Below are 23,749 nucleotides of genomic sequence, written 5' to 3'. Positions count from 1 at the left end.
GACATCTCCATCTGGAGATGACATCTCCATCTGGAGATGACATCTCCATCTGGAGATGACATCTCCATCTGGAGATGACATCTCCATCTGGAGATGACATCTCCATCTGGAGATGACATCTCCATCTGGAGATGGCATCTCCATCTGGAGATGACATCTCCATCTGGAGATGACATCTCCATCTGGAGATGACATCTCCATCTGGAGATGACATCTCCATCTGGAGATGACATCTCCATCTGGAGATGGCATCTCCATCTGGAGATGACATCTCCATCTGGAGATGACATCTCCATCTGGAGATGACATCTCCATCTGGAGATGACATCTCAGATGGAGATGACATCTCCATCTGGAGATGACATTTCCATCTGGAGATGTCATCAATTTAGATGTCATCTCAGATGGAGATGTCATCATTTTTCAGACTTGTCAAATCTTTATTATCAACCCATGAGTTGAATGAGTCAGGATACCCATACCACTTTACTAATGATTTGTTTTTAAATTAACGAATAAATTTTTCAATCCTAAATATGTTTTGATCAGTTTTTTGCATTTCTTGTTTATAAAAAGTACCTTGTATTTCTTCACTATTATTGTCAGTTATTTTATACGTTAGTGGATTTGTGAACTGAACCTGTGACACTGTAAAAACCTCTTCAGTCCGTCTCAGTGTATATCTTTTTTTAAACGTTCCTTTCTTTTTAGTTATCCTAACTCTATCACCAATTGAAAACTTTGGTTTTACAGACTCTAATCGTACATTTCCATTTAGATTTAACCAAACAATATTTTCATTCTTTTTATCGCTGGCTTCAACTGGTGTCTTTTTATTTGAGGAATGCTTTGTGTTGTTGTACTTATTTACCATTTCATCTAAAACTTCAATATATTTTCTAGTAGAATTAGCTGAAAAGTACTTAAATATTTTATCTTTCATTGTTCTATTCCAACGTTCAACTACGCAACTTTTTTCTTTATTTTCAGTTGAACATAACTCAACACCAAGCGCTTCAACATGCTTATTATAAAAACTCTAAGCCTTTATCTACCCACATTTTTCTTTCTTTAAAGATTTATTATTTAAAGCATTAGCAACATCAACTCCAGTTTTTACTTTTTAATGGAACAATCCATCCATACTTCGAAAAAACATCTATCACCATTAATAAGTATTTGGTACCGTCATTGAATTTGGAAAAAGATTTCATGTCAACTAAATCAGCAGCCCATATTTCATCGATTCCATTTACAATAACTTTTCTTTTTCTGAAATGTTTTACAACTGGTCTATGAAGTTCATTTGCAAGTTTGTCAGCCCATTTCAGAGCCATAAGAATTACTTCTTCATTCTCGTCTTTTTTACTGATCGTTGGTGGTTTTTTTGAGTAGTTTTAGTTTCAACACCCAATCCAAACTTTGCTTTAGATGATATAATAGGTTTTATAATACCTCGTTCAATTCTTTCACGTATTGTCGAATATTTTATAGCATCCATTTCTTCCATCATAATTTTATCAGCTAAATTTATTTTTGCCGTGTCATCAAAGTATTTATAAGCAAGATTGTGATGGTAAGCTGCATTATCAACTCTATCTACAGGTTTACTCCATTCTTTATATGAGTCAGTAGAAGTTAATCGTTCATCTAAATTAGTGCCAGGACCTTCAAAGTTTATTTCAGGTAAATGCATTTCAACTGGAAACTTCGACCATGGTAGACTTATTTTACTTGTTGCTGAATTAATCGAACTCACTAAATCTCCTCCTGTTTTTGAGGATACAAATTGAGTTTTTGTTTTTCCGCAAATAGCGCAAGTTCCATGCTGCATATTTCTATTGTTTTTACTCGCGACATTTTGCAAGTTTAGTGTATTTGTTTTGTTTCTACATTTAACGCAGTACATTTTTATTTATAGAAAAAATGATATGTAGCATTTTAATATATAAAAAAGAAAATCTTAATTATATAAAAATGGATATTATAGATTTGTCATGGAATGCGAATAACAATAAGAGAAATAATAATAACTTGTTTCCTAAGAGTATAAGAGGCATTATTGTTGGAAAGTCGGGTTGTGGAAAAACTACTTTATTATTGAATTTACTTTTGCGACCTGGTTGGTTAGACTATAATAATTTACAAGTTTTTGGAAAATCTCTTTCTCTACCAGAATACAAAATATTAAAACAATCTTTTGAAAAAAAATTACTAAAAGAAATTATTCTTGAACTATTTAAGCTACAAGACAAAATAGATAAATTAAATGCAAACCCTGAGCTTATAACTGAAGACATTTCAAAAAATTTATATAAGAAAACAGATATGGAGTGTAAGTCTTTTGAAACAGCTGAAAATGTACCAGATCCTCAAGATCTTGATATTCATATGAATAATTTGATGATACTTGATGATTCACAATTAACAAAGCAAAATAGGCGTAAAAAATATTATATAAGAGGAAGACACAGTAATGTAGATTGTTTCTATCTTGCACAAAATTATTTTATGTTACCTAGGCAAACTATACGAAAAAATACAAATTTTATTCTCTTATTTCCACAAGATTCAAAGAATTTAAATCACATATATTGTGATCATGTTTCAAGTGATATGACAAAAGATGAGTTTAAAAATTTTTGTAAGAAAGCTTGGTTAGAGCCTCATGGATTTATTATTATAGATCTATCTTCTAAAAAAGATTATAGAAAATATAGAAGTGGATTAGATTAGTTTTATATACCAAGTTGTGAATTTAAAAAAATATAAAAAACAAAAATATTATATTCTATATAAAAAAACAAAAAAATGGCATATTATTTATCAGTGAGCAGAAATAGCAAGATCTTAAGAACTAAGTTTGCCCCTATTATTACACTTAGAGAAGAAAGAGAATATGAAATGGCTCTATTTAGTTTAGAAACATATTACAGTTTTCCTAGTATTATTTCTTCAAACAACAATTTTAGATATAGTGCAAATAATGAATCAACTTGGAAGGATATAAATATTCCAGATGGATGTTATAAAATTAATGATATAAATAAATATATCCAATTGATTATGACAGGAAACGGTGATGCAAGTTCAGGAGTTGCGAATATTACAATTAAAGGAAATAATAATACATTAAGATCAGCTTTAACTATTGCAGCTGGTTATAAAGTTGATTTTACAACTTTAAATTCAATTAAAACTGCTTTTGGTTTTGACAGTGGAATGTTCAGCAGGCTACAATATATCAACTAATATAATAAACATATTAAATGTTAATAGTATACGAGTAACAAGTGATATAATAGGATCATCTTATATAAATGGAGGAACTGATAACGTTATATATTCATTTCTTCCAACTGTAGGTCCTGGTTATAAAATTGCTCTAGAGCCGTATAACTTAATTTACTTACGAGTAATACTAAAAAAAATATCAAGAATGGAAATAAATTGCTTGATCAAAATGGAAATCTTTTGAATTTACAAGGAGAAGAAGTAACTACCACATTTCATATAAAAGAAGTAAAACAATTTTTTGTAACTTTTTTAAAATTTTTTTATATTATATATAAAAATGAGTAAATATAGTAATATTAAAATAAATGTTTTGAAGGGCAATTTGAAAAACTTAAAAAAAGCAATTGAAGATGGTTATGGAGCTAGTAATATGTTATCACATTCAGATCTAAATGGTGAGCATGTATTAGTTGTAACAGCTATTCAATTGAATAGAATTAAAAGGGCATATGAAAAAAGTAAAGGCCTAATAATTAGTCTAAGTAAAGCACAACTAGCTCACAATTCTCAAATAGAGGGAGGATTTATTGGTGCACTTTTACCTTTACTTGGTACAGCTGGAAGATTTTTATTATCGAGTGTTGCTCCAGCACTTGCAACAGGCTTATTAATAGGAGTAGGTTCAGCAGCTGGATCAGCTATGGTTGATAAAATTGCTGAAAGGGGCGTTGTGTACTTAAAAAAGAATGGAAAAGGAGTTAAAATGACAGCTGCAGGAAATGGTTTATATTTGAGATCATGAAGTAAAGGAGGTTCTGAAGGTGATGGATTGTACTTATGTAATGGAAATGGATATATACAAACAGGATCAGGTCTATTATTAGGACCAAATTCACCATTTGCTAATACTCCATTTTTGAATATGATTTTAGGATTTCTCGAAATTTTTTTTATATTGCATATAAAAAGAAATGCCAAGAAATAATCCGCCAATACACAAATTTATAAATAAATATATACCAGATGAACCTCTAAAAATACTTCTTCATTCTAAAGTACACAAAGAGTTGGAGCACCCTTCAGTATTAATAACTGATAATAAATTTGAAATATTTGCACAACACGACATTACAATAAAATCTCTATCACATCAATTTTGTGAATTTATTGTAAATATTTAAAAAAAAAATTATTTTTAGATATTAAAATGGAGCTTAATTGCAAAAAGCTGTGTAATAATATTTATTCAGATATACCAAATGCACAGAGTGCAAATGATAATAAAACTTTCAATAAAATATATCCAAATCTTCCAAGTGCACCTGATGAAGAAAATAAGATTATTAGTGCACATATATATCGCATAAACACGATTAGTGAGATTCAAAAAGAAATAGAGAGTGAGAGAGAAAAGAGAAATATGTTGAGTAAAAAGTCATAGAGCTGTAAAAATAATTTCAGCAATTGATAATTCATTACTAGCAAGCACTATGGCACTTGGAACTATTGGAATTGGCTTTTTAGCAACAATAATTGCAGCACCAGTAGCTATCGCATGTGATAGTGCAGCATTAGGAGCAAGTGTTTTACCATTAATAGGAGGGCAAGTTAATAAAAAATTAAATTTAAAAGCAGAAAAGCATGAAAAAATTAAAGTACTTGCTGATTCAAAACTAAACACAATAAGTGACTATATTTCTAAAGCTTTAGTAGATGGAAGTATAGATGACAATGAATTTAAACTAATACTTAGTGAACTTGAAAAATTTAAAGCCATGCTTGAGCAAATTAGAACAAATTCAAAAGAATTAAATAATGAACAAACTAAAGAATATTAACTAAACAAGGAAGAGATGAAGCAATTAATATACTCGAAAGCAGATTTAGTAAAAATGTAAACGTCAAAACATAAAATATTGTATCAAAATAAAACGTAAAACGTAAAGCATAAAACGTAAAACATAAAACACAACATAATTTGTTATGTTGTGTTTTTTTATATTTCTTATAAAAAAACAAAAATGTCATTTCTAAAAATTGAAGATCCTGAAAAATGAGACAAAGTTGTTAAAGATTTCTTAGAGCTTAAAAAAAGAATACTGCAGAATAATTTATATGAAAAGATGGGTGAAACTAATTTAAAGTCAGACTTAGAAAAAACAAGCCGTTAATTGATAGTCAAAATGGAATAAAAGAAAACATAAATAAATTGCAAGATGAAACTAATAAATTTGCACTCACTTTTTCAAATTCTTATTCTGAAGCAAGTAGAGAGATAATGATAAATGAATATAAAGAATTACTGACTTCTCATGAAGAAAATAAAGATATGAGGCTAGGAAAAATTGCAGAAGGATATCTAAAAATGTATGCTACTAGTAAAAAATTCTACAGATACTACAATTGGGATACGAAATGAAGATGGTATATTTTATATTGGAAAAAAGCCAATACATATTAGTGATGATAATGTAGTTATTGATGATGAAACATATAATGGTACTCCTGGACTTTGGGAGTTGATAACAAAGTTTAATCCTAATAAGGGAATATATAGTGAAGATGACCTTAAAAAATATCGAAATATATTAATACAGACAGATGCAATTACTTCTGAAAACCCATACAAGCCAAAGTCATCTCGTAGTAGAAAATACAGAGAAATAATAGCACCCATTTGGAAAGATATAAAATAAAATAGGAAGCGTGAATCAAGGGGAACAAGAGTAGGAACAAGAATACAAACTGTAATTCTTCCAAGCGACCCTAATGCATTAATTAAAATGCTTGATTTGTGTATAGCTGCATGGAAAGCAGGTAACATTGGAGCAAGAAATGAAGCTGTTGCAATTTGTGATAAATTATTACGGCGAGGTGTTATGAATGGTGCACCGTATAAAGCAATACAAAATAATTTATAAATATATCTCAATGCATATAAAAAAAATATATAGTACATAAAAATGCTAATTGTTCATAATAAGAGATATATAAAGAAACATGCTATTGGAGGAAGTGGTATATTCGAAAGTATAAGAGATTTATTTAAACGAATAAAAGGGTCAAATGTAACAAGAGTATCATCAGCTATGTTGAAGAAGATGGCTGCTACTGATTTAGGAAAAACTGCAATAAATGCTGCTAAATCAGCAGGAAAAGAACTTTCAACATCAGCGATAAAAGCTGCTAGAAATGCTGCAGTTGAAAAAGGAAAACAAATAATTGAAAAAGCATCTTCAAAAATAGTTTCATAACCTGTTATTAATAACAAAATTGATGAAAGAATTTCAAATTTGGTTGGATCTAATTATCTGATTAACAATGGATCTGAAAGATCTAATAATAATGGATCTGAAAAATCTAAAAATAATAATGCAGATGATATAACAACAAATATAAATAAAATATTGATGGGGTCTGCAACAAGATCAGTAAAAAAAGTATCAAATGAAAATGCTATAAGAATAGAAGATCTAGTTAAAAAAGGACGCGTCCTTCGACTTGCGTAGTAGACTTGCTAAATTGTTTATATAGTTTTTTATTAATTGTCAGTCAAAAAAAAATTTTTTGTATATAAAAAAACAAAATGACGACTTCTGAAATATTAAATTTTACAGAAATGCTAATTGTAGATAATGGAGTTGAAAGATTTGAATTCCATGAATATGAGCCAGTGACTGGTACAAATCTAAATAGTCCTACAGAAATAAGAATCAACGTTGAGCTAACAATTACGTACACACTTCCATCTGAAGCTTTTCTCTTACTTGAAGAAGAACTTGTTAAATCAGCTGATGGAACAGCTTATGCTAATACAGATGCAGTAGCGCTTACAAATAATGGTATGATGCATTTATTCAGACAAGCAACATACCAATTATCAAATCAAGATATAGAATCTGTTTATTATCCAGGTTTATTATCCAGGTCTTTCAAGTATTAAATCAAAGGATTAAATCAATTGTGGTATAAAGATACTGCAACATCAGCAGTACTTGCTGATAACTCAGGGTTTGCAGCAAGACAAGCATACATAATTCAGAAACCAACTACAAAAGGAACATTTTCATTTTTTATACCTTTAAGACTTATTTTTGGATTCTGTGATGATTACAACAAAGTTATTTATGGGTTTAAACAAACAATAACTCTTGTTAGACAAAGGTAAGACAAAGTGATAATGACGAAACTTTTAAGCTTGCTACTGTAGCTGATGCAAAAATTAATCTTAATAAAACATCATTGTTTATGCCACATGTGCTACCAGCAGATACAAAAAGGTATAAACTTTATAATCAAATCGAATCAAAAGTGACACTTCCAGTAAGTTTTTGAGCACGTCAGTGTGATATAATAGCTGTTCCGCAAGCTACTACATTTTCTTGGAGATTGAGCGTAAAAGCATCTCCTGAAAGACCAAGATACATTATTGTTGCATTTCAAACAAGTAAGAGTAAGGACCAAAATGCTAATGCTTCAATATTTGATCATTGCGGCTTGAAAAGTATGTACATTATGCTTAATCAAGACAGATATCCTTATATTGATTATAATTTATCATTCTTAAATCAGCAATTTTCAAGAGCTTATAGAGAAGCAGCTGTGTTTAATTAAAAATTTTATGGAATGAATGAATTGATCACACACAGCAATATAAATCCTTCTGACTATAAAGAGTTACACCCACTCTTTGTTTTTGATGTTAGTAAACAACCAGAATTAATAAAATCATCAGCAATAGATGTAAAAATTAAAGCAACATTTAGTTCAGCTGTTCCAGCAGGTACTGAAGCATATGCTGTTATAATATCTGATAAATTGTTACAATTTCAATCAGACGGGAATAAAGTGGATATTGTTTATTAAATTTTTTGTAAATTAAATTTTTTTTCTTTATATATTATAAGAATAAATTATACAAAGAAAAGTTTAAAAAATTTATTAGAAGAAAATAATATTTCAAAAACACCTGACAATCTCGCTACATTGCTAATGGTTGCTATAGAAAATGGGTTATTAGATAAAGAATCTATTATGACTGAAGTTAAAGAAGTAAATGAGAAAAGAGCAGTTGGAAGACCTAGAATACCTCCAGTAAAAGAAGTAAATGAGAAGAATCCAGTTGGGAGATCTAGAAAAAATTGTGAAAAAGAAGAAAAAGAAATAGATCCAAAATATGAAAGATTAAGAACAATAAAGAAAAAATCAGTCACTGTTAAATTAACTAACATGGAAACAGGAGAAATTAAAATATATAAATCATTATATAGTGCTATGCGTGAAACTATGCATGGATGGAGATATCTCAAATTACGTGATGGAAAAATTGATAATGGATTTAAGATTGAAATATTAAATTCTGAAAAATTAAAAAAAATTAAATCTTGTCATATAAAAAATGGAAAATATACTAATGAACCGATTCCAGATATAACATCTTCAGAAATTTTAACTTCTACACCAATTATATATAGAAAATTGAGAATTACAAAAGAGCAGTAGATTGATAAATATCGAAATATTACTTATTATTGTAGAATACGAGGATGGGGATGTATTTAAAAATCACAATAAATATAAAAAAATAAAAGATGTTTAAAAAATATTTACATGTGCCTTGTAAATATTTTTAATAATAAAAATAAAGCAAGATTTTTTTATTTTGAAAACTCATTTAAAGAAAATGAAAATTAAAAAAAAATATCTTGCTATATAAAAATGGAAAATAAAAAAGTCACAGAATTACAACAAATCGCAAAAGAGTGAAAAATTAAATATTATTATAGAATGAGAAAAAGTGAATTATTAGAAGTGTTAGCACACACACCTGTTGAGCGCACACAAACGCAATCTACATCAGTCGAACATAGAAATATACTAGATGATCATATTTCAGATATATCATCTTCAACAATTTTAACTCCTACACCTTATATTGCAACTAATACATCAATATCTCGAATATTGGATTATGTCTTTTGTTCCTAATAAAATTAAAAAAACAGCTAATAAAAAGATTGAAGCATTATAATCTAAAGTAGTAGAGTTGTATAATAAGCTTTAAAAAAACCCATACTGATATTAAAACAGGAGAAATTGCTCCATTTAGAACTAATCAAGTTGTATTAGAAACAACAGATTTAGATGAGTTTTATGAAATATTAAAGCAGAAAATTTTAAAATCATTATCATTATATCAACAAGCAGGATCAGGTTGGAGATTTGTTTCTGTTGAAAAGATGGATAAAAATATTATTGAGTATAATCCTATTAAAGCTAAATCACATTTTCCTCTTGATAAAAATTTAGCAAATAAAAATGCGATAATTTATATATAAAATAAAGAAGATAATCAATGTTTTAAGTGGTATATTGCAAGAGCATTAAATAAAAAAGATAATCATCCTGAAAGAGTAGATAAAGAGCTTAAAAATTCAACTGAAAAAATAAACTGGGATAAAATAGAATTTCCAGTATCATTAAACCAAATAACACAATTTGAGAATAAAAATCAAGATATCAGTGTCAATGTATATGTTTATGAAAACTCAGAAGTTCATACTTTGCATGTATCAAAGAATAATGATCGTAAACATTTAATAGATTTACAATTAATCTCAAATGGTGAAACTAATCATTACTGTTTAATAAAAAATTTAAGCAGATTACTTTCATTACAAATATCTAATAAACATTGCAAAAAACACTATAGTAGAAATTGTTTGTTAGGATTTAATTCAGAAGAATCTTTATCCAATCATAAATCGTACTGTGAAACACGTGATTCAGTACGTATCGAACTTCCACCACCAAATTTAACAATGCAATTTACTAATCACAATAAATCAACGAGAGTTCCGTTTGTAGTATATGCTGACTTTGAAAGTTTTATCAAATAAATTGACACTTGTGAATCAAATCCGAATGAATCTTATACTAAACAATATTAGAAACATGTTCCAAGTTCATTCTGTTATTATATTAAATGTTTTGATCAAATTTTTTATCAAAGTAAATTTGTCACATTTACTGCAATAAGTGAAACTGATGATGCCGCACAAATTTTTGTTGATAGATTAGAAGAAGATATCAAGAAAATTTATGGTATGATTAAATTTCCGAAAAAGATGATATTTACTACTGAAAACAAGCATAATTTTAATGCAGCAATATCATGTCACATTTGTGCAGAAAAACTAAATGAAGATAAAGTACGTGACCATTGTCATAGTACTGGAAAATATAGAGGTGCTGCTCATCGAAATTGTAACTTAAATTATAAAATTCCAAAATTCTTTCCAGTACTATTTCACAATTTATCTGGTTATGGTTCTCCCTTATTTAAAAAGGAATTATCAGGAGGAAAATTGAGTTGTATACCAAACAATGAAAAAAAGTATATTAGCTTTTCTAGAGAAATTAAAGTTGATGAGCATATTAAAGAGGGTAAGAAAGTTGAAGTTAAACGTGAACTTCGTTTCTTAGAGTTACAGATTTATGCCTTCTAGTTTAGGTGCTTTATCAAAGAATTTAGCAAAAGACCACAGCAAAAATATTGGAAAATTATATTCAGATAAAAAATTAGATTTGTTACTAAGAAAAGGTGTATACCCATATGATTAGGTTGATTCTATTAATAGATTTAATGAGACACAATTACCACTAAAAGAATCATTCTTTTCAAAATTAAACGATGAAGATATAAATGATGATGATTACTCACATGCACAAAATGTATGGAATGAGTTTAATTGCAAAACATTGAGAGATTATCATGACTTGTTCAATGTTTCAGATGTGCTTTTACGAGCTGACGTCTTTGAAAATTTTAGAGATGTTGGTATGAATTGTTATAAATTAGATCCTGCTTGGTATTATACATCACCAGGATTAGCTTGGGATGCAGCATTGAAGAAAACAAAAATAAAATTAAAATAACTAAGTGATTACGATATGATACTAATGAATAAGAAAGGTATAAGAGGTGGAATTAGTATGATATCAAATAGGTTAGGAACTTCTAATAATAAGTACATGGATGATAAGTATGATCAAAGCAAACCATCAACATTCATCCAATATTTAGATGCTAATAATTTATATGGATGGGCAATGAGTAAACCACTTCCAGCACATAGTTTTAAATGAATGGACGAAAATGAAATAGAAAACTGGAAATCAATTCCATGTATACTAGAGGTAAATTTAGATTACCCTGAATATCTACATGATGAACATAACGATTATCCACTTGCACCTGAAAGATTAAATATTGATAAAGTTGAAAAATTAGTCCGTAACTTGAATAATAAGAAAAAGTATATAGTACATTATGAAAATCTTAAACTGTATGAAAGATTAGGATTAAAGGTTACTAAAATTCATAGAGGCATAAAGTTTGAAGAAAGAGCATGGCTAAATGAATACATTGAACTAAATACAAACCTTAGAACTAAAGCAACTAGTGATTCTGAAAAAGACTTTTTTAAACTCATGAACAATTCAGTATTTGGAAAAACAATAGAGAATGTTGAAAAAAGAGTTGATATTAGATTAGTAAGAGTAACCCAAACTTTGAAAGTAGAACAATATTTGATAATCGCAATACATATGAAAAGAACAAAATTACTTTATAACAAACCAATTTACTTAGGAATGTGTATATTAGATTTGAGCAAAACTCTTACGTATGAATTTCATTATGATTATATAAAGAAAAAATATGTTGATCGAGCAAAACTATTATTCACTGATACAGATTCTTTAGCATACGAAATTAAAACAGAAGACTTTTATGCGGATATTTCTACAGATGTTGAAAGCAAATTTGATACAAGTGACTTTGACCCAAAACACCCAGCAATTAATAATGTAGATTTTAAAGTTGGTGTTAATAAGAAAATAATGGGAATGTTTAAAGGTGAATCTGGAGGAGCACAAATTGAAGAATTTGTAGGACTCAGTTCAAAGTTGTATTCTTACAAAGTACACCGAATAGATAACAAAAAATGTAAAGGAGTAAAGAAAAATGTTGTTAAAAAGTATATAACACATGAAGATTACAAAAAATATGTATTAAGTAAAGAAAATAAGATCACATTCACATGAAATTTACACAGAAGAGGTAAATAAAGTAGCATTAAGCGCAAAAGACGATAAAAGAGTTATTTTAGAAGATAGCATACACACATTAGCATATGGGCACTACATAGGTCAATTAAGCAAAGAGGTCAATAAAAAGGTCAATTAACCAAAGTGGTCAAAGAGCTCAAAAATATAAATATATATAAATAAAAATGGAAAATAAAAATTATAAACTTATGTTGAAGAAATAATTTTAACAAATGAACCACTTACAAGTTTCAATTGATGGAAGCAGCAAAAAAACTAAATATAAAACATTTTAGAGGTGTATTTGTAAGAGATGAATTACCTAAAAATACGCAAAGAAAAGAATGTGGAATATTACATACAGGAGATTCAAGAACGCAGAGATTTCACTGGATATGCTGGTACAAAGACGGAGATAAAAAACTAAGTTTTGACTTATATGGACTACCACCACCAGTTGAAGTTGTTAATTATTTAAAAAGTCCTGTTTATTATAATATTGATAGAGTTTAATTTAGAAATACCTCATTCTGCGGACACTTGTATTTATATGTTTTAAAAAAACTAGATGAAGGATATGATTTTCAGAATATTATTAATAATCTATGCTAATTCTTAAAAAAATCTATAAAAAATTTTTAAAAAAATATAGTGAAAAAATTTTTTCTCGTTGATAAATTCGGACGCGACACTAATTCATCTGTAGCTGTAGATGGTTTAACATTATATCAAGCTAATAACTTGTTCATTAGGAGAGATGGAAAAAATAATGCAGCTAGTAATATTAATATGAATTCTAGTAAATAAATAAATGTAGCAGAACCTACTAGCTTACATGATGCTGCTACAAAAAATTATGTTCATAATAAAGCACTTTATCTTAAGGAATTAGGAATAACACCAAATTTAAGTTTAACATGCCTTGAATTAAAACAACAGACTATTCCAATCAATCAATCAATCATATATTCTGAAAATAAATTTTCACTGCTATTTACAAATAGTATTGAAATACTAATCTCAAGTAAATACCTTAAAGAAATAGTTTATTTATATACAATTAATCTTAGTAATGATAATAATATTAATAATAGTAATAACAATAATAATAGTAATAAACTAATTATAATAATTTAAAAAAATCGGTATTACCTTTAATATAGCAATCGTTTTTACAAACAAAGTTACAGTCACAAACAGTGACTGTAACTTTGTTTGTAAAAACAAACGTAACATCGTTAGTTGTTACGTTTCGTCAGTAATAAACTGACGATACGTAACAACTAACGATGACAAAAAAACGACAATAGCTAAAAAAATTATGAAGATTTAGTAAATATATTAATATAATCATAGTTGTTATTATATAATAATCAAAATATATTGCATATATTATGACCAAATAAATAAATACAATATAAACAGAAAATCACTGAGAAAATCAAAGCAAAACAAGTTTCAACAAACATTACAAACAAAACAAAAAATTACCTTCGGCAAAAAAACAAAAAAAACAAAAAAAACTTAAGATTAAAAAAAATAATTATAATACACGGTAGAATAAAACATATATAATAAATGGCTAAAATGAAAATAAAAACAAATAATATATAACTGTATAAAAAAATTTACGTATCACTAAAAGTCAAGGCCTTCTTAAACAGGCCGCGACAGCTCATTTTCCGTAAAATTAGCGAAGGCCGACTTATTTACGGAGAAGTTTAGTTTCAATGAGGATTTCGGTTGTTTGATTATAACTATTAAACTCGTAAAATGCCTAATAAATGCTGCGTTTATGGTTGCTCCTCAAATTACAAATCAAAAATAAAAGATAATGTTTATGTCACAATGTATAGATTTCCCTTTAAAACCGAGGATCGCGAGTTATGGATAAAAAAACTTCCAAATGCAAACTTTGTGTTTACAAATTATAAGCGAGTTTGTGCTCAACACTGACCTAAAGATGCAGAATTAAAAAAAGTCAAAGGTGGTAGTTTTGTTCCAGTGCATCCTCCATCAGTCTTTAAAGGTATACCAGTGTCTTGTATTCCAATAGTGTCTAGAAAACGAGATGTCACTGGGTTAATGTGCTCTGAAAGAAATAGTTTACCTGATGAGTTAGAAAGCTTCAAAAAAATGGACGCTATTCAATTTAATGAAATTGTAAAAAATTTGAGGTCAATAATAATTAACTGTGAAGAAAAATTCTATTTTGTTGAAAAAGAAAAAAAAATATCTTTAATATCATATGAACATTGTGGACCAGTACCTAAGTTTTCAATATATATAACTTTAGAAGATTCTGGAGATATTTATTTTACTGGATACAGCCAACTTTTACAAATTAAACTGTCTTTTTTAAGCAAAGGAATTATTAAATATTATTCTCAACTGGAGAATGCTGTTAGTTATGTTATTAATAATGAAACAGATTCTAAGCGAGCAAGTTATATTAGGCATCAAGTAGCTTTATTAAATAAAACAAACAATACACCATTTTCTTTAGAAGACATTTCTGATGCATTGAATCTTTATTCAAAATCTCGTTCAGTATATTTTGATCCCGTAGAGAAGCTTGTTTTGCCAAGTGTACGAGAGTTACAACGAATGACAAACAAAATAAATAAACTTGAAGATACTGAATATTTAAAGATGATATTTAAAGAGCTTCAGGAACTTCAAAAATACTGCTTTATCTTGGCTGATGAGGTGTACATAAAACCTGGCCTACAGTACTCTCGTGGTAAGTTATTTTTAACTAATTAACTGGAAAGCTAAAATTTTTGTTTTTAAAAACAGTTTGGGAAATATCGGCAAGGGTCAGGTGGCACATATCTGATAACTGTGCAAAATGTTATTCAAAAATTTAGAATCGACAAAACTAGAAAGTTGCTAGACGAGCAAGCAGATTTTACAATGTTTCCTCCTGCTCACCACCACTGTGATAAGTGTGAACTTGATGTGGAGTTTGATTTGTCAATATGTGAAAATTGTGAGGATCAGTTGCCAAATGAATGCAAACAAGGGCTTTTATATATTGCAGGTTTTATTGCTTACAAACTTCCAGAATTACATTCAATTTTAGAAGAAACAGACACCTTTGATATGTTTCAAAAATATGGAACTTTGATCAGTTCTTTGAACAGAGGACGACTAAGAGAACCTTCTGACAATTTAGTCTACTTTGTTATTTATTGTTCTTTTATATTTGAAGTGACACTTGTGAATAAAGTTTCACCATTGTTGTGCAAGAGAGGATTAATTGACATTTTTATTAATTGCAATAGTAAATTTAAATTGGTTGTTCGAAGTGTTAAAAAAGTTTGTTGCATTTTAGCAAACATTTTTTTAAACAATTATTGTAAAAAACACTCTGAAGATTTTGGGAAGGAATGTTTAATAAAACAAGCAAAACTTTCAACTTCAAAATAAAATACTTTGAGTCAAAAAAGTCAAAATAATTTTAATAAAATAAAGTTAATATATTTGTTTATTTTTATCAAAAAATTTATTTTTTGTATTACAAGTGTTAAACAGCTACAATAAACATATAGTTATAAAAATGAGTCATTTTTAGCTAAACTATTTATATTTTTATTGTAATTAACTTATTTATAAATGTAAAAAAAATTCCTACAATAATTCCGTCCGAAATTTAATTAAAATGTTTTGTCCTAATAAAGCTCTTTAATTGATTCTGAAGTTTGTTTACAAAAGCAAAGATAAAAAATAATTTTAACCGTAAAAAAGTCGGCCTTCGCTAATTTTACGGAAAATGAGCTGTCGCGGCCTGTTTAAGAAAGCCTTGCTAAAAGTAAATAACAACTAAAAAAAAAATAAAATAAATGACTGACAAAAAATGATAAGTAAAACTACTAACTAAAAAACTGAAGAAAAATAAATAATCCAAAGAAATATATGAAAGAAAACTAAAGAAATATATGAAATAAAACTAAAGAAATATATGAAAGAAAACTAAAGAAATATATGAAAGAAAACTAAAGAAATATATGAAAGAAAACTAAAGAAATATATGAAATAAAACTAAAGAAATATATGAAAGAAAACTAAAGAAATATATGAAATAAAACTAAAGAAATATATGAAAGAAAACTAAAGAAATATATGAAAGAAAACTAAAGAAATATATGAAATAAAACTAAAGAAATATATGAAAAAATAATAAAAATCTTGATTTGTTGATCGTATTTCCGACGTTTGAATAGTTATTCTTTCTTTGCCATTCTTTTTATATATTTCATTCATTAACGTTTTTTTAAACTATTTTCATTACTTTTTTATTTATTTTCTTTCAGATATTTCTTTTTCTTTTCTTCTTTTAAAACTATTTATTCTTCTCTTTTGTTGATTTTATTTTTCGTTTAGTTTATAAATGTTTTCTTTTCCCTTTTACTTTTTCACTTTCAAAAAGTTTTTTTCAACCGTTTGAAAAAAGCATCCACCATTTCCGATGTCCTTGCAAAGATTTCCACCAATTACAGGTGTTGATGCAACAACAGTTTTTGTACAATCTTCTGGTCCTGGTATTGTCAGAAAACTATGATTATCATTAGCAGGATCAGATCCTAATCATAATGTTCCAGGTAATGTATTTCTTAGAATATACGCAGACCATGCACTTTGCATAGGAGATTATTCTACTTCTGCAAATAGTGTTGGAGATAATAATATTCCTTTAGCCTGTGATTTTTTATTTACACCTCTAGGTGGACCATTTTATGCAAACTCTTTACAAGGTTGTAATGCGCATACAGCTAATGCATTAGGAGGATACTTTACACTAAATTTACCATTTACTACTAGTCTAGTAACACATCGCTCAATAAGTCCGTAGGATAGCTAATAAAACAACAACATTTTGACATAATTTGATTTTATTCATCAACATAGTCTCCTTTTAAGGCAATACAGTCATTCCAGCGCTTCTCTAACTTTTCGATACCATGTTTGTAGAACGATTTATCTTTTCCTTCAAAATATGCTTCAGTTTCGGCGATGACCTCCTCATTCGATCCAAATCTCTTTCCCTGGAGCATCCTTTTGAGATCTGAGAACAGCCAATAATCGCTGGGGGCCAAATCAGGCGAGTATGGTGGATGGGGCAACAATTCGAAGTGTAATTCATTCATTTTTACCATTGTTTTCATTGACTTGTGACACGGTGCATTGTCTTGATGAAAGAGAATTTCTTTCTTCTTCATGTGCGGTCGCTTTTCGTCAATTACAGCCTTCAATCGTTCCAATAATGCCATGTAATATTCGCTGTTGATCGTTTTACCTTTCTCAAGATAATCAATGAACAATATACCATGGCTATCCCAAAATATGGAGGCCATAACCTTGCCAGCAGAAGTTTGAGCCTTTGGGCGCTTTGGGCGGCTTTCACCCGCTGGTGTCCACTCAGCCGACTGTCGATTTGACTCAGGAGTGAAATGGTGGATCCATGTTTCATCCATTGTGACGTAGCGACGCAAAAAATCCTTTTTATCTCGTTGAAATAGTGCCAGACATGCTTCAGAATCATCGATTCGTTGTTGTTTTTGGTCCGGTGTTAGCAAACGCGGCACCCATTTCAAACAAAGCTTTCTCATACCCAAATGTTCGTGTAATATTTTAAACACACTGCCTTCTGATATCTTTATGGCCTCGGCAATCTCCTTCAATTTCAATTTGCGGTCGGATAAGACAATTTTATGGATTTTTTTGATGTTTTCCTCAGTAACTGCCGAATTTGGGCGACCGGAGCGTTCAGCATCATCGGTGTTTGTACGACCACGTTTAAAGTCAGCAAACCACTTTTCAACCATTTGCCTCGATGGAGAGGAGTCCGAATAACACTTTTCAAGCCATTGTTTGGTCTGCACCGTGTTTTTTCCCATCAAAAAGCAATGCTTAATGAGCACACGAAATTCTGATTTTTCCATTTTTTTCAATTCACAAAAGTTGATTCAATCGTTCACACACTAACTTGGTAAATAATGGTCCGATTGTCATGAAACTTTGACAGATATCGTTTGAAGGTTGGTACTTTCTAAAAACAATACGGATTCGGTATTTGTGTTGCCATCTATATGTCATCCTACAGACTTATTGAGCGATGTGTTAATTCAATTATATAATAAAACAAGTCAAAACGTTACATATTGGATACAACCCCATATTACAATAACTACATCAATAGCTCAATCATTGTCACCTATTAAATTATACTCAGAATCATTTAGATTTGTGAACACAACTTATGGTAAAGAATATATATGATTAGACACTACAGACAATGCTGGTCTAGGTGTTTATCTTAAATAATTTAGAATGCATGTTATTGGAGTATCTGGAAATTGGTAGGAATCTAGAGTACGCATTTATGATGCATACAATTCTCCAGTAAATACTAACTCCGTTATACAACCTTGGACACCATATCACGAAAATAATTATACAGTATTTCAGGGATTTGATCAGAATAGTGTATGTAGATTCGCCTCGTCTGGTTTAGAAGATTTTTATCTTTCTTCGTGGAACGGTGTAAATATTGAATCATTTAATAATAAATCATCTGGACTATTGTATCAATCAAAAGATGCAAATATTGATTTTTTAACTTATTTCTACATAAAGAATTTTATTATCTACGTAAAAATGAGTAAAAGAGTGATTTATAACTATTTAAGAGTGAAAAGATCTGTTAAAGTTATGATTCAATTTCTCAGATTTTGTCTAAACTTGGACTTAATTAACTTCAGCTACTTTCACCCGTCCCGTAAAGATCTACTTAAATTTGAGGTACTCTCAGTGTTATAATCTGATCTTTATTGTTGAGTTATTTTAAACGTCTGTGTAGAGACGTTAAAAAATACACCTGCAGTCACGTCCAAAGCATGAATTTATGATTTAGAATTCTTCTTAAACTGCGCCCTTCCGATATCTTACCAAGGACGAGTTAAAGGCATCTTTTTAAAGAAAAGGTAAAGACTTATTTTCTTATTAGTCTATCAACTTTAGTTGATAAACTAATAATAAAGTATGTTTTTAGTGTGTCTTTTAAAAAAAAAGAACGTTATCAAAAAAACGACTTTAAAGCTCATTTTAAGAAGTCTAAAAGGCGCATTTGAAGACGTTTAGATCATAAGGCTATTAGACGTCTTCAAAAAGATATCTTAAAATCTTCTTTTTATAGACGCCTGAAAGAATGCTTTTTAGATGTCTTTTAAAGATGTCTTTATAAAAAGTCTTTTAGTCTTATGATCTAGATTTCTACGGATGCGTCTAGACTTCACTGGATGTGCCTCTTAGAGGTCTTTTAAACGTCATTGTATTTACTGGATATGGCTAATTTTTGCTTAAAAAGTTTTTGTTTACCTAAATATATTATCTTTTTTTTAACTGTTAAACAAAAATTTGATTTTAATTCATTTCTTTTCCAACAAATGGAAAATTTGAAAATTTTATAATTAACAAAAGACTTAAATGATCAATGTTACGCCACACAATCGTCATTTGCACTTGACATTGACATTTGCCAAATGCACTTTAATTACAAAAAGAGATAAATTAAAGTTAATAAAATTTAATAGTAATGTTTATATATTTTATATATAATAAGTTCATGAAAACTCGACCGAATCTCCGCCCTCCCTCCCATCCCTTCCCTCATCCTTTTTTTTCGCTCTTTATTAAGTGAACGGATTTTTTTTTTTTTTTAGTTATAAGTTTGCCGTTTGATAGCTTTATTATTTGATAGCTTTATTATTTACGGATTATTGCTCCCAATAATCCGTAAATAATAAAGCTATCAAATCTTGTCATTATAAAATGTTGTCGAATATAAAAAAAAAGATAAAAAAAAAAATTTTTTTTTTTTTTTAAAGTAAAGATAATAAATTCTAAAATTTGATAATAATATAAAAAACGATCTTAATGCCTCTATTTACCTTGTTGCTTTATAAAAGGCATTTTGCATATAATTTTTGATCCCTTTAGGTGGTTTAAATTTTATTGATTTATCGATAAAAAACCAAATACATTTCCAATATGTGTTTTGGTTTTTATTAGGAGATGCCTTTGTTAAAATAAAAAAGTCCTTCTTTGTTAATTTTTATTTAATTAAGATACAGTTGGAGCTTTTGTCTTTTTTCATTCTAAATATAGGTTCTTGAAAATTTGTTTCTATACAACTTTAGAAAATATTACATAACTTTTTTTTATGTTTGTCTCATTTCATGCAGGTGTTTTCTGTAGGTGATTTCTGCGGTGCTTTAACTAGGCTGAGCAAAGAAAGCCCACAAAGTAATATTCAAAAGTCTACCATATAAAAAAGAATAAGTAAGAAACACAAAGAAAAGTTATTATACTTAATTTTAACAAACTTGGTTTGGTGTTTAACTGTTTAGTTTAGTTTTTTTTATTTTTATACGACAGTGAATCTTGAAAAATTTTTGTTTGCTTCAGAGTGGTAATAATGTTTATAAGAAAAGATTTTGAAAAAAAAGAATTAAAAACTTATTTATAGTTCTTATGATTTAATTTAGAAATTGTTTATTACAACTGGTACATTTTTTAATGATAGTAGCAAAATTATATAAGGTTAAAAAAAGTTATTAGTGAAAATGCTACTTTTGACAATATATAATAGCAAAAATAGATATATTGTTGAGGCGGTTTGGATAGGTATTCTGGTAGTAATTGTTCCGCACAAACTCAGTAAAATAAAAAAACGCTACAAATATTTTACTTTTGTAACTTTGTTTTTAAAAAATTAAATTATTGTAACATTGCGTTATCTATCCACAACCTTAAATGGACTACATTAGTTAAAACCGTGTAAGTCTTGTCTGATCGGCAATCGCTAGATCCATAACAAACAGCTCCATAAACCTTCCATTTAAAACCAATGCTGCAAACTAATGAACCACCCCTGTCACTATTGCAACCTGATTTTGAGTTGCTCCACAGAGCAAAGCATTCCTTTAGTTATAGAAACTGGTATTGTTCTTCTGTTCAAGTTTTCACACGTTTGATAGTTTCAAATTCAAATTCTTTTCCGTATATACAATAAGCAGGAGAAAGAACCCGTTTTCTGTGAATGAGTGTTCCTCCACAAAATACTTTTTTTTCCTACCAAATCAATACATTTCAAGGCCATGAGCCTTTTGTTGGGGTTATTCCTGAAATTACACGACTATTTGAATTGATGGTTTTCCGCACCCTAGGGAAAAAGTCTTTAACTAAACTTGATGCACCAAATAAATTTGGTAAAAAATTGATGAATGGTTTTCAAACTCTTTTATGCTAACTGTCAAAGTTTAACATTTAACATTGATGTAAAAATATAAATAATGTTTTTTTTAAACATTTAATCTATAATAAATCAAAATTATTAAAAAATTAAGTACTCCCTAATTATTTTGATATTATAATAATAACTTTGATAATATAGATTTTTTACTTACAAAACAGTAAATTAGTTTATAAATTGTGTATAACTACAACAACAAGAAATATCAAAGCCTGATATTTCTTGTCGATGACAAATTTGTGTTTTTAGAAGATCATCTCAAAATTATTACAAAATGTACTGAAATTGAACAAAGTTCACTAAAAAAAGCCTTCAATACTTTCAAGTTTCATTTTAAACAAAAATAGATAGCTGCTAACTACATAGACGAACGTTTTTTGAAGCACAATGAACTATGGCTCAATGCTATCATAAGTTATAATAAAAAGGCCTGGTCGACCATCAAAAGATTTCGAGTTGTTGAGTTCGCCAAGCAAGAGACGTAGAACAAAAGTTTTGAGAGACCAAATATCTTATGCACAACTAAACTGTGCTGCCCAAATGAGTCAGCGTAATGCAGGACATTTTGATGCGTCTAGAATAATGAAAGATATTAGCTGCTCACCGGAAAAGGCAAACAAATATAGAGAAAACTTCAATTCCATTCAGACGAATGTTATAAAAAAACACACACCATCGGAAGCATTATCAATTTTTGTGGAAGCCAATATGACAAGGAGACAATATGAAATAATTCATGCAGCTAATAAAAATATTTATCCATGTTATTCGCTTTTGAAAGAATCAAAAAAACAATGTTATCCTCCACAAGAGTCAATGACAGTTTCAGAAACATGTTGTGAAATTAAACTACAAGATATTCTAGACCACACAACTAGACGCTTGTGTGAATATTTAGATAAAGTTTTGGAAACCTTAAACGAAGAAGAAAGAAGCAATTTAGAAATGTTATCAAAATGAGGTTGTGATGGCTCACAGCAGCAAACATTTAAACAAAATTCCAAAATAGTACAGATAGTGACTCTAACATTTTTCAAAGTTCATTTGTGCCTCTACGGCTTATATGTCATATTAGTAGCCAGAAGATTATTTGGAAAAACCCTGTGCCCTCTTCTACAAGATATTGTCGCCCAATTCGAATTCGTTTTATCCATGAAACTAAAGACATAACAAATGAAGAAATCTGCTATGTAGAAGATCAAATAAAAATCTTAAAAAAAAACTGAAAATCGAAGTTTTTAGGTGGTATTATACATATAAAGCATACCTTGCCATTTACAATGGTTGATGCAAAAGTATGCAACGCTACAACCAACACGACATTTACTATGAGGTGCTATATATGTGGAATAATATCAAAAGACTTTAATAATTTAACCATAAAAAAATAGATAATCCAGATGCCCTTAAATTTGGTTTATCGATATTGCATACAAGGATTAGGTTTTTCAAATCTTTACTACATTTATCATACCACATTCCCATAAAAAAATGGCAAGCGAGAACACAAGATGATAAAATAATTGTAGCTGAAACAAAAAAAACATTCAAAACAAATTCAAAGAAAAAATGGGACTGCTGGTGGATATTCCAACTGCAGGTTTTGGGAATACTAATGATGGCAATACATCAAGAAAATTTTTCTCAGATTTTCAAACCTCATCCTGCATTACAGGAGTTAACATTGGACTTATTAAAAATTGTAGTATCATTTTGGAAACCTTGTCAAGTGGATATAAAATAGATATCAAAAAATTTGAAAAGTTTGCAGAACTGACAGCAGAACTTCATGTTAAAATTTATGGATGGTATCCAATGACTCCTACAATTCACAAGATATTGAGACATGGTGCCACAATAATTGATCAAGCTATATTGCCTATAGGTCAATTATTGGAAGAGGCGGCTGAGGCTCGAAACAAGCACTTCCGTGATTATAGACTGAATTTCTCGAGGAAATTATTAAGAGAAATTTGTAATAGGGATATCATAAACAGACTTCTTTTAAGTTCCGATCCTTTGTTGAGCAGTGTCAGAAAGAGGCTCAAGAATAAAAGAAATGCTATTTCCAGTGAGGCATTAGAG

General features: G+C 28.9%; 3 protein-coding genes across 3 annotated transcripts; 2 read left to right on the top strand and 1 right to left on the bottom strand.

The window, feature by feature from the left end:
* Positions 1 to 508: 508 nt before the first annotated feature.
* Positions 509 to 1,337, bottom strand: LOC136085164 (uncharacterized). The gene is made up of 2 exons (XM_065806452.1): positions 1,121 to 1,337; positions 509 to 1,014 (listed from the first exon to the last, which is right to left on the bottom strand). The coding sequence occupies exons 1-2, from the start codon at positions 1,335 to 1,337 to the stop codon at positions 509 to 511; spliced, it is 723 nt and encodes a 240-aa protein (XP_065662524.1).
* A 5,486-nt stretch (positions 1,338 to 6,823) lies between these two features.
* On the top strand, positions 6,824 to 7,851 carry LOC136085163 (uncharacterized). Its single transcript, XM_065806451.1, has 3 exons — positions 6,824 to 7,151; positions 7,212 to 7,401; positions 7,626 to 7,851. The coding sequence occupies exons 1-3, from the start codon at positions 6,824 to 6,826 to the stop codon at positions 7,849 to 7,851; spliced, it is 744 nt and encodes a 247-aa protein (XP_065662523.1).
* Positions 7,852 to 9,024: 1,173 nt separating this feature from the next.
* On the top strand, positions 9,025 to 11,385 carry LOC136085162 (uncharacterized). The gene is made up of 5 exons (XM_065806450.1): positions 9,025 to 9,210; positions 9,603 to 10,096; positions 10,250 to 10,723; positions 10,878 to 11,108; positions 11,247 to 11,385. The coding sequence occupies exons 1-5, from the start codon at positions 9,025 to 9,027 to the stop codon at positions 11,383 to 11,385; spliced, it is 1,524 nt and encodes a 507-aa protein (XP_065662522.1).
* The last annotated feature ends 12,364 nt before the right edge of the window (positions 11,386 to 23,749 follow it).

This window comes from Hydra vulgaris, chromosome 09 (genome assembly GCF_038396675.1).
Source record: "Hydra vulgaris chromosome 09, alternate assembly HydraT2T_AEP".
Lineage (NCBI taxonomy): Eukaryota > Metazoa > Cnidaria > Hydrozoa > Anthoathecata > Hydridae > Hydra > Hydra vulgaris.
This window is presented reverse-complemented; position numbering and strand designations above follow the sequence as displayed.

Excerpts from the sequence above, each read along its gene's own strand:
- LOC136085163 (XM_065806451.1), top strand. The coding sequence starts at position 6,824 with ATGACGACTTCTGAAATATTAAATTTTACAGAAATGCTAATTGTAGAT. Across the intron at positions 7,152-7,211 it reads AGAATCTGTTTATTATCCAG|ATACTGCAACATCAGCAGTA; the intron begins GTTTATTATCCA and ends TGTGGTATAAAG. Across the intron at positions 7,402-7,625 it reads ATAACTCTTGTTAGACAAAG|ATTGAGCGTAAAAGCATCTC; the intron begins GTAAGACAAAGT and ends ATTTTCTTGGAG.
- LOC136085162 (XM_065806450.1), top strand. The coding sequence starts at position 9,025 with ATGAGAAAAAGTGAATTATTAGAAGTGTTAGCACACACACCTGTTGAG. Across the intron at positions 10,724-10,877 it reads CGTGAACTTCGTTTCTTAGA|ATTTAATGAGACACAATTAC; the intron begins GTTACAGATTTA and ends TTCTATTAATAG. Across the intron at positions 11,109-11,246 it reads TATAAATTAGATCCTGCTTG|GTTAGGAACTTCTAATAATA; the intron begins GTATTATACATC and ends GATATCAAATAG.
- LOC136085164 (XM_065806452.1), bottom strand. The coding sequence starts at position 1,337 with ATGGCTCTGAAATGGGCTGACAAACTTGCAAATGAACTTCATAGACCA. Across the intron at positions 1,015-1,120 it reads ATGGATTGTTCCATTAAAAA|CGCTTGGTGTTGAGTTATGT; the intron begins GTAAAAACTGGA and ends AGCATGTTGAAG.